Source organism: Lactuca serriola, chloroplast (assembly GCF_051521515.1).
Source record: "Lactuca serriola chloroplast, complete genome".
Taxonomy (NCBI): Eukaryota; Viridiplantae; Streptophyta; class Magnoliopsida; order Asterales; family Asteraceae; genus Lactuca; species Lactuca serriola.
The window spans coordinates 17,501-27,500 of record NC_066758.1 but is presented as its reverse complement, the minus strand read 5'-3'; the positions used below and the strand labels follow the sequence as shown (position 1 = coordinate 27,500).

Here is a 10,000-nt window from a genome sequence, read left to right as displayed (position 1 = left end):
AAGTTTTTCTTACTTTATACACAATACCTAGGTCATCGATTCAGCATTGGCTAAAAAAGGGGATAAAATCCCCAATTAAGTAGTTCAAATCATTTTATCGATATGAGTGTTCTATATTGATAAAATCTTTATTTTGAAACCATCTCTATATTAACATTAACATAGTGGTCGAAAGAGTACCATGCTGCGTCTGGACTTCAAACAGTTTAGCTTTAACCATGTGAACGGTCCCACATTATTGGTTGATAGAGAATCAAAGTGGATTTTCCAATAAATTACGAAATGCTATAGTTCTTACATATGATTTCTGAATTTATTCAGAAGTAATTCGCGAGATCATGCACCCTTCTTTATTAGGTATAACTTTCCTAGTTATAACAGAAAAAGTACATCTGGTTGGATCCAGCCTATTCTTGAAATAAACAACTCGCACACACTCCCTTTCCAAAAAAGATCAAGACCCCAAGCACTACACTTAGATTTATTAGATTTGTTGCTAAAATATCGGTATTAAACCCGAAACTCCCGGCGGATGGCCAGTGGCCCAAAGAAACGAAAGAATCGGTTACATTTTTCATATGATCTCCTCGTATAGATAGACTAAAAAATCGAACAGAGTTCTTTTTGTATTACTTTGCCCTCTTATATATATTGATATTGCTAGTTTCCTACTTTCTAAATAGAATAGATTTTTTATTCGATTTAGAAATAATGAATTACCTCCTTGGTTGCAACCCCTCTTAAAAACTAAAAAAAGGCCTACGAACACGAACGGGAAGGATGAAAGCAAGTTGGTATGCTAATTCCTCATCCGCAAATCAGCCCTTCCCGTGGGTTATTTTCTCAACGAATAAGTAATTCTAGGAATGAAATCTTTATTTAATTCGAAAAAGCAAAGCACAAGTCCAAGGCAATAAAATATGAAAAATTTTGATTTTTCATATTTCGAATATTAAACAAAAGGATTCGCAAATAAAAGTGCTAATGCTACAACCAGGCCATAAATGGTTAAAGCTTCCATAAAAGCTAGACTAAGCAATAAAGTACCTCGTATTTTTCCCTCCGCCTCGGGCTGTCTCGCGATACCTTCTACAGCTTGACCCGCAGCAGTACCTTGACCAACTCCAGGTCCAATAGAAGCAAGCCCTACAGCCAATCCAGCAGCAATAACGGAAGCGGCAGAAATCAGTGGATTCATGATAAGTTCCTCGTACCAAAAAAAAATGGTTAATGATACATTCAACCAATGAACTATGACTTAATGATTCCATTGCTACGATTCATACAGTCGAAGTAACTACGAACTTTGAATTTAAGTAATAACATTCTTGAATCATCAAAACGACTTTGATATCTCTTTTTTAGTTTCTCTCGAGAAAGTCTTTGTGAATCCATACAACTTTAGTTTTTCCGTTTCTTTGTCCCGAAACGCTCTTTGAATTCTTCGATTTTTTTATTGACTTCATCCGTTTATTCATTGAACTCACAGTCACAGATGAGACAGAAGGACTTATATATATAGAATCCCCATCTACATTCACATTCGATTAGTAGGGGAAATTAGATATATCTTTAGCTCATATATAACTAGTCAATATCTAATATCACATATACATGTCTTTCTTCCACAATGTAAACCAACTCTTCCCTAATCTTTAATTCAAGCTGATTTGATAAGGATGCGTCTAACCCTTGACAAGAGTTAACTTATAGCCATTCAATTCCATATACCTAGTTCGACCTCGCCTCTACGAACCATTTATAAATCCCCTTTTTTAGAAATTATCCTTTCCCTTTCTTTATCATTATCACGCAACCTAAATTGATAAGATAATAAATGGATAAATTGATTGGGCCGAATCGTTGCATAGAAATTGATTTGATTGATCTAAGTTCGTACAATTTATTATTTATTAATATTTTCGTTTGGTCAATCGTTGAATAAAATCAACTGAAAAGGGGGAATCGTTCTCTAGAACATCCTTTTTTTATTTAATCACACATCGTACAAGACTTCTTCGTCAAATTACGACTCCGAATAGTTCATATTCGGATTCGATGACCAATCTAAACTCAATATTCATTGAGGGGAAAGTATGATTATGATATAAATGCACCAAACGGGAATTTTAGGAAAAAGATCTTTGAGATCTCTTTCCTTTTTTTTTTATTCTCTACTCTAATATCAATATTGTAATCTTTATTGTAATCTTTTTTTCTATTACTCTAGATCATATATAGTGTAGTTGGGTATTTTCATTCCCTAAGTCAATTTTTTTTAGCCACACAACATTGCCTTAGGTTAAACTAAAAAAAGACTATTTAGAAAACTAGTCAATGGTGGCCCTCCATGGATTCACCTATATAAGCCGCAGCTAAAGTTGCAAAAATAAGAGCTTGAATACCACTTGTAAATAATCCAAGGAACATGACAGGGATAGGAACCACTGAAGGTACTAAAGAAACAAGAACAACAACTACTAATTCATCGGCTAATATATTTCCGAAAAGTCGAAAACTAAGTGATAGGGGCTTTGTGAAATCTTCTAAGATGTTAATAGGTAAAAGAATTGGAGTTGGTTGAATATATTTACCGAAATAACCTAATCCTTTTTTGCTAAGACCCGCATAGAAATATGCCACTGATGTGAGTAAAGCCAAAGCAACAGTAGTATTTATATCATTCGTGGGGGCGGCTAACTCCCCATGAGGTAATTGTATGATTTTCCAAGGTAAAAGGGCGCCTGACCAATTAGAAACAAAAATAAATAGAAACATAGTTCCAATAAAAGGAACCCAAGGACCATATTCTTCTCCAATTTGAGTTTTACTCACATCTCGAATAAATTCAAGGACATATTCGAAGAAATTCTGACCGCTGGTCGGAATGGTTTGTGGGTTCCGAACGGCTAGAGTGGCTGAAGCTAATAAGATAGCAATTACAACCCAAGAAGTAATAAGTACTTGGCCGTGGACTTGGAAACCCCCGATTTTCCAATAAAAATGTTGGCCTACTTCCACACCGGATATATCGTATAACCCATTTAGTGTGTTGATGGAACATGATAGAACATTCATATTGCCCTCTGACAAAAATAGAATTTTAAACAAAATTATTTTGATTCAACCATCTCTTTCTCGACTTGACTACTTGAATCATATATTTTGAATACCAACTAATCAAATTCTATTCCTTGTTATTTTTATCTCTATTTTTGAGATTCAGAAATAGTAACCGATTCGATAAATCTATGAAGGTTCCGAAATGAAATAAGTTATTTATCTTATTATTAATCACGGATTTCTTATATAGCCAGAACGGCCTTCACAAATTGCAAATACTAATTTGTTAAGAATTAATCGGATTGAAGATATAGCGTCATCATTGGCTGGAATCGAAATATCTGCGAGATCGGGGTCACAATTTGTATCGATTAAACAAATTGTTGGAATTCCCAACGTGATACATTCTTGAAGGGCCGTATATTCTTCGTGCTGATCAACGATGATTACAATATCGGGTAACCCTGTCATATATTTAATCCCACCCAGATATGTTTGCAAATGAGATAATTGTCTTTTCAACATAGCCGCATCTCTTTTCGGAAGACGGTCGAGCCCCCCTGTTTTTTGTTCGGTTCTCAAGTCTCTAAACTTATGAAGTCTTGTTTCTGTAGTGGACCAATTCGTTAACATACCACCGAGCCATTTTTTATTAACATAATGACACCGAGCCCTTATTGCAGCCCATGCTACTGAATCAGCTTCTTTATTTTTAGTGCCAACAATTAAGAATTGTTTTCCTCTGCTTGCTGCATCAAAAACCAAATCACAAGCTTCTGATAAAAAACGAGCAGTTCTAGTAAGATTTGTAATATGAATACCTTTACGTTTTGCAGAGATATAAGGTGCCATTTTAGGATTCCATTTCCTAGTACCATGGCCAAAATGAACTCCTGCTTCCATCATCTCTTCTAAATTAATGTTCCAATATCTTCTTGTCATTTCTCCCCACACTGCCTCCCCCTTTTGAAAAAAAAAAGAGAGAGGTACCCTGAAATAAATAATTGTTCCGATGGAACCTTCTTTTATACCATAGATTGGCGTAGATACACAGCCCAAGCCATTATTCTTTTCTATTTGTTATTTTTTTTGATTACTATTACCAAATCAAATGACTGGACCAACAGATCCTTTATAAAAGATAAAAGAAAGGGGTGAATCTGCTCTTAGAGATCATTAAATCCTAAAAAAATGATTGTTCTTGTGTATCATGGAAATTATTTGAAAGGCAAGAATCAAATAATTTTCTGTGGTAGAACAAAATATCTTTCATTTCCCCCTCTAATAGATTCTTTTTTTGGAGTTCAAAGGCAATGTTGTTAGGAATGTTGTTAGGTTCGCTTGAAGGTGTTTTGAAGCCGCTACCAACAGGTATCATCCCCCCCAGAACAACGTTTTCTTTCAGGCCTTTCAACCAATCGATACGGCCCAGGAGAGCTGCTTTTGCTAAAACTCTAGCAGTTTCTTGAAAACTAGCTTCGGATATGAAACTTTGAGTATTCATAGATGCTCTTGTTATTCCCAATAAGACGGCTTGGTAACAGATCGCTTCTTCCAAAGCGCGTCCCATTCGTTCCGCTCGCAACAATCCAATTAGTTCTCCGGGCGAAAAAACATTAGACATTTCATCTTCTGAAACCAAAACTTTTGATGTTATTTGACGTACAATAATTTCTATATGCCTATTATGTATCTGCACCCCCTGGGAGCGATAAACCTTTTGGACCTTATTAACCAAAGAGATACGACTTTGCACTATAGTTAGTTCAGCACCAATCAAGAATGCCCAAGGAATTCCAAGAATTCTTGTTATAGATTTGTTCCAACCCTCAATCCTCTTTTCGAGATTCATCGATATTGAATCAATCGAACGCACTTCTAACACCTGTTCCACTTTTGGAAGACCTTGCGTTATATCACCAGATCTTGATTTTTCATATATAAATGTAACTAATGTATCGCCTTCGTAAAGGATTTCCCCATAATGTCCATGAACAGTTGCTCCTGGAGTAGCCAAATAAGGCTTAGCTGATCGTATTACCACAGAGTCAACTTGAACAATTAGAACTTGACCCGATTTTAAATGCGGTCCTTTTTTTGCTATACATACATTTTCACAAAGAAACTGCCCAAGACTAACGATTGGAGATGTCTCTTCACAATAATTGTAATGGAGAAAATACCAATTCAAATGGAATGGATTCAAAATGATGTTACTGCATGAATAGGGATTATAAATTTGACCATTTTCATCCAGTAAATAATATTTAAGTATTTGAAAAATCTGTTTGAAATTGTCAAGTTGCAAATAGTTAGTTACCAAGATCTGATTATGGGTTATTAAATGGGAAAATAAATCAAAATTATAAATTGGAAAACCTGTTCCTAACGGGCCCAACGAATTCCTAATTGGAATTAGGGGGTTCTTTTTGATTGATTCTTTTATCACATTGGGAGATTTTACATCGTTGAATGGGCCTATTCGAAAACAATTGGATGATGACAAAATTATCAAAGATTGAGATTCCTTATTTCGATTCAACAACGTATGGATAGTTCCTTGATTTGGATTAAGGGATTCTTTAATCCTTGACTTGGAATAGGAATAAATGGAAGAAAATGGATTGACATTAGCGCGATCTGATCCATTCTCAGAGATCAATCCTGAACCCGACAGATCGTTCCTTTTTCCGGTATAAGAAATAGGTGACTTAGCTAAGTCGATTCTTAGAAAATATCTAAGCAAACCATTTGTCCTTATTTCAACAAAGGAAGCACAGGCCTTTTCGATTTTTTTGTCTTGGTCCCAATTCAACACTAAAGAAGTCCGAACTAATTGAATACTTGTGTCCCAAATTTCAAGAATTGGGTCGTAATAAAGGATATAATTGACAACTCGAAGTTGTAGATTATCACTTTCCTGCAAGAGATCCGGCGGGAAAAGTCTTCCTAAATTTATACCATCCGTTTTTTTATATGGGACTACAGGTTGAACCAAAACAAAATACTTTTTTTCATACCTGGAAAGTTTCATTCGTTGGATATAGAGCCAATTTTTCAATTTTTTGTATTCTTTGGAATTTGGTTTTCCCCCTCCTGGCGGTATCAATCGGAATGCCTTATTTGTCTTTCCAGGAAAATGGATATCTCCAGAAAAGATTATCAGTTTCATTTTTTCTGCTTTTTTCTTCACTCGGACCAATCCGCCTACCCGACTTCTTCTATTGAAAGTGATTTGTGTATCTGCCCCAATAATACTATTGTGCCGTACCATTATGGAAGAAGATTCGGACAAAATGTGGACTTCTACGGGAATAAAAAAAAATGGATTTACTTCCTTTTGGTATTTTGGCCAAAATACCTTGACTCCTCGATACTCAATCAAATTCTCTTCGTTGACGATTGAATTTAGTTCTCGAGTCTCATATTTAGTAAGTCCCGAGCTCTTTCTTATATATCGAGGATCATCGAAATAAGCAAGAATACTATTTCTACGGAGAATACCATTTCTGGGTATTTCCATTGAGATACCTGAAGAAGGTATTAGTTGGTTCTCGCCTTCTTGAATCGATTCGAGTGGGATGATGAATCTATTTCTTCGCCTCTTTGCCAATAAATCAGAATTACCGTCGAGAATGGCCGGATATCTGAGATTAGAATGATCCGTACATGTCATTCGATTCAGTTCTGAATAATCAGGAATCCTATCTCCTTTTTGATTTTTACCAGAAAAATACGAACTAAAAAATTTGTGTCTCACTTGATTATTAGTTACTGAGGGGTTAGCAATATATCTTGGCTTGACAGAAAGAGAATAAGCGTTCATTTGATCTTGATCCTTGTGGATCGAACAAGGGCCTAGACTGTATCTCCAGGGCTCCCCTAATAATATCCATAAATGACTTGTTTTTGGTAAGAGATGAATATTACCATATGTAAATTCAGGTGCATGGTACACATCAGTATTCCAGTGCATTTCGCCTTCTGAGTCAGAATAAATATGTTTTCGAACCTTCTCTTTCAAATTCAAAGTGGAGGTTCTCGCGCGAATCTCAGCAATCACTTGTTCTGATTCTACATATTGATCGTTTTGAACTAAAAGAAAACTTTTGGGCGGAATACACACATTGTGTATAATATCTTCACTCTCAATAGTTACATACAAGTCTCTAGAACATAGAAAAGCAGGATGTCCATGACGTGTACGTGTCGGATGAACCAAATCCTCGTTGAATTTTATTTTTCCATTAGAAGGGGCTCGCACATGTTCTGCAGTACCCCCTGTAAATACTCCGCCGGTATGAAAAGTTCTTAATGTTAATTGAGTGCCCGGTTCTCCAATAGATTGACCTGCAATAATACCTACGGCTTCTCCCAATTCGACCAGGTCGTCATGCGCTGGACTCCGGCCATAACATAATTGACAAATCCAAGATGTACTCCTACAAGTAAAGGGGGTTCGAATAGAGATTGGTTGTGCTCTAAAAGTTATGAATCTACTGACAAGTCCAACCCCAATATCTTGATTTCTAGTAGCAATACATCGCGAACCTATATATATATCATCTGCTAATACACGGCCAATTAATGTTTGGATAAAAATCCTGTCCGTCATCATTCCATTTCGAGGACTTACAGAAATACCTCGAACGGTGCCACAATCTGTTCGACGTACAACAATGTGTTGAACTACTTCAACAAGTCTGCGCGTGAGATATCCTGCATCTGATGTTCGGATAGCGGTATCCACAACCCCTTTACGGGCTCCGTAACAAGAAATAATGTATTCTGTTAAAGACAGTCCTTCGCGTAAATTGCTTTGAATGGGTAAATCAATCATTTGCCCTTGAGGATCCGACATTAATCCTCTCATACCTACTAATTGATGTACCTGAGATGCATTTCCTCTGGCTCCCGAAAAAGACATTATATGGACTGGATTAAAAGGATCGGTCATCCGAAAATTAGGATTCATTTCTTGTCGCAAATATTCACTTGTGGCATACCATATTTCGATCGATTGACGTAATTTTTCTACCGCGTGTACATTCCCATAATGATGGTGTTTTTCCAAAATAAAACTTTGTTGTTCAGCGTCTTGAACTAGCCATCTTTTAGAAGGTATTGTTAAAAGATCATCAATTCCTAATGAAATGGATGCGGCGGTAGCTTGTCGGAAACCCAGAGTCTTTACTTGATCCAGGATATGTGATGTATATCCTATTCCATAGTGATCAATAAATCGACTAATAAGCCGTTTCATGGCAGTTCCGTCTATCACTTTATTGTGAAAGACCTGAGTGGGCCGTTCTGCCATCAGTACCTCCATATTGCGCTGAGTAGAATTTTACAATGGGCTTGAGTCAGTGATTGGAAAACTTCCTTTTCTAGATCTTGATTCACGTAGAAATTCTGCACTTATGGTCCTAGTTAACCCGGAGAGACTCGAATTCCCGTTGGTAGCATAGAATTACAACAGCCCTGCCAAAACCCCTGTATGGCTTCTTCTATTTCTCGATAAAGGGAAATATGACCAAGAGTGGTTCGAATATATATATAAAGAATTTCTTTTTTTATACTTCGTACTATTAGATAGTGTCCATAAATCTCATAATAGGTCCCCACAGATTCATAGTGAATTTCGATGGGAACTTCTCTTGCAGCAATAACGCGTTGATCTAGTCGCCACCGCAGCCACAAAGGACTACCTAAATTGATTCGTTTTTGCCGATAAGCTCCAATTGCATCATAGGGATTACAAAAAAAGGGTTCTTTTTTTTTTGTATACTTATAGTTATTATCTTCATTTTGATAGTTTCTACGATTACATGGATTATACCTATTTACACAAATACCCCGACGATTTCCACTCGTTAAGACATAGAGTCCACTAAGCATATCTTGAGTTGGTGCCGAAATCGGATCCCCAATAGTTGGAGACAAAAGATTCATATGAGAAAACATAAGTAAACGCGCCTCTGCTTGAGCCTCCAAAGATAAAGGCACATGAACAGCCATTTGATCCCCGTCAAAGTCTGCATTGAAGCCCTTACAAACTAATGGATGTAAACAAATAGCGCGCCCTTCCACTAAAACGGGGAGGAATGCCTGTATGCCTAATCTATGCAGAGTAGGCGCTCTATTCAGCAATACAGGATGGTCATCCAGAATTTCCTGAAGTATTTCCCATACAATCGGTTTTTTTTTCCGAATTTGACTCTTAGCAACTCCTATGTTCGAAGCAAGATGTTTTCTAATTAGGTCACGAATTACAAATGCCTGGAAAAGTTCTATTGCTATTTCGCGAGGCAATCCACATCGATGTAATGAAAGTGAAGGGCCCACGACAATCACGGACCGCCCTGAATAATCGACTCGTTTACCAAGCAGAGTCTCGCGAACTCTTCCTTCTTTGCCTTCAATTACATCTGAAAGCGACTTGTAAACTCTATTATGATCATCCCTCATTGGTTGTCCGCAGATTCCATTATCAAGAAGTGCATCCACGGCTTCTTGTAGCAATTTTTCCTGAGATATTATTAATTCTTCTGGCGTAGCTATACTTGTTGTTAATAGATCTGTAAGAGTATTATTCCGATAGATAATTCTTCTATAGATTTCATTAATATCCGAGGTCACTAGTTTATCCTCATCTATATGATAGATTGGTCTCAACTCAGGAGGAAGAACTGGTAATAGACGCAAAACCATCCATTTTGGTTCTATATTTGTTCGAATAAAATGCTTAGCCAATTCCATGCGTCTAAGCAAAAAATCTTTTCTTCTTCCAACTTTTCGATCTTCCCATTCGTTCCCTGTGGGTTCCTCTTCCTCCAATTCTTTCCATTCTACCAATGAATAGTCTATAATAATTCGTAAATCTAGATTGGCTAATTGTTGTCTGATAGAACCTCCCCCGGTAGACATCTCTCGATTT

General features: G+C 36.7%; 6 protein-coding genes across 6 annotated transcripts in view, besides 1 other annotated feature; all 6 read right to left on the bottom strand. All coding sequences in view use genetic code 11, as the record gives it.

Moving 5' to 3' along the window:
* The window catches only part of atpF (ATP synthase CF0 B subunit), a 1,271-nt gene extending 693 nt beyond the window's left edge, over positions 1-578 (bottom strand). Inside the window, exon 1 of the mRNA in view lies at positions 434-578. Within this exon, the coding sequence (YP_010495331.1) occupies positions 434-578 (145 nt within the window). The remainder of the gene's footprint in view (positions 1-433) is intronic.
* Positions 1-10,000: part of a sequence feature (large single copy (LSC)) that runs on past both edges of the window.
* atpH (ATP synthase CF0 C subunit) lies at positions 953-1,198 on the bottom strand. The gene has a single exon. It carries the CDS (start codon positions 1,196-1,198, stop codon positions 953-955), a length of 246 nt encoding a protein of 81 aa, YP_010495330.1.
* Positions 2,335-3,078, bottom strand: atpI (ATP synthase CF0 A subunit). Its single transcript has one exon. It carries the CDS (start codon positions 3,076-3,078, stop codon positions 2,335-2,337), a length of 744 nt encoding a protein of 247 aa, YP_010495329.1.
* On the bottom strand, positions 3,295-4,005 carry rps2 (ribosomal protein S2). The gene has a single exon. It carries the CDS (start codon positions 4,003-4,005, stop codon positions 3,295-3,297), a length of 711 nt encoding a protein of 236 aa, YP_010495328.1.
* On the bottom strand, positions 4,247-8,392 carry rpoC2 (RNA polymerase beta'' subunit). Its single transcript has one exon. It carries the CDS (start codon positions 8,390-8,392, stop codon positions 4,247-4,249), a length of 4,146 nt encoding a protein of 1,381 aa, YP_010495327.1.
* Positions 8,494-10,000, bottom strand: part of rpoC1 (RNA polymerase beta' subunit) — a 2,803-nt gene continuing 1,296 nt past the window's right edge. Inside the window, exon 2 of the mRNA in view lies at positions 8,494-10,000. This exon is cut by the window's right edge and continues 131 nt beyond it. Within this exon, the coding sequence (YP_010495326.1) occupies positions 8,494-10,000 (1,507 nt within the window).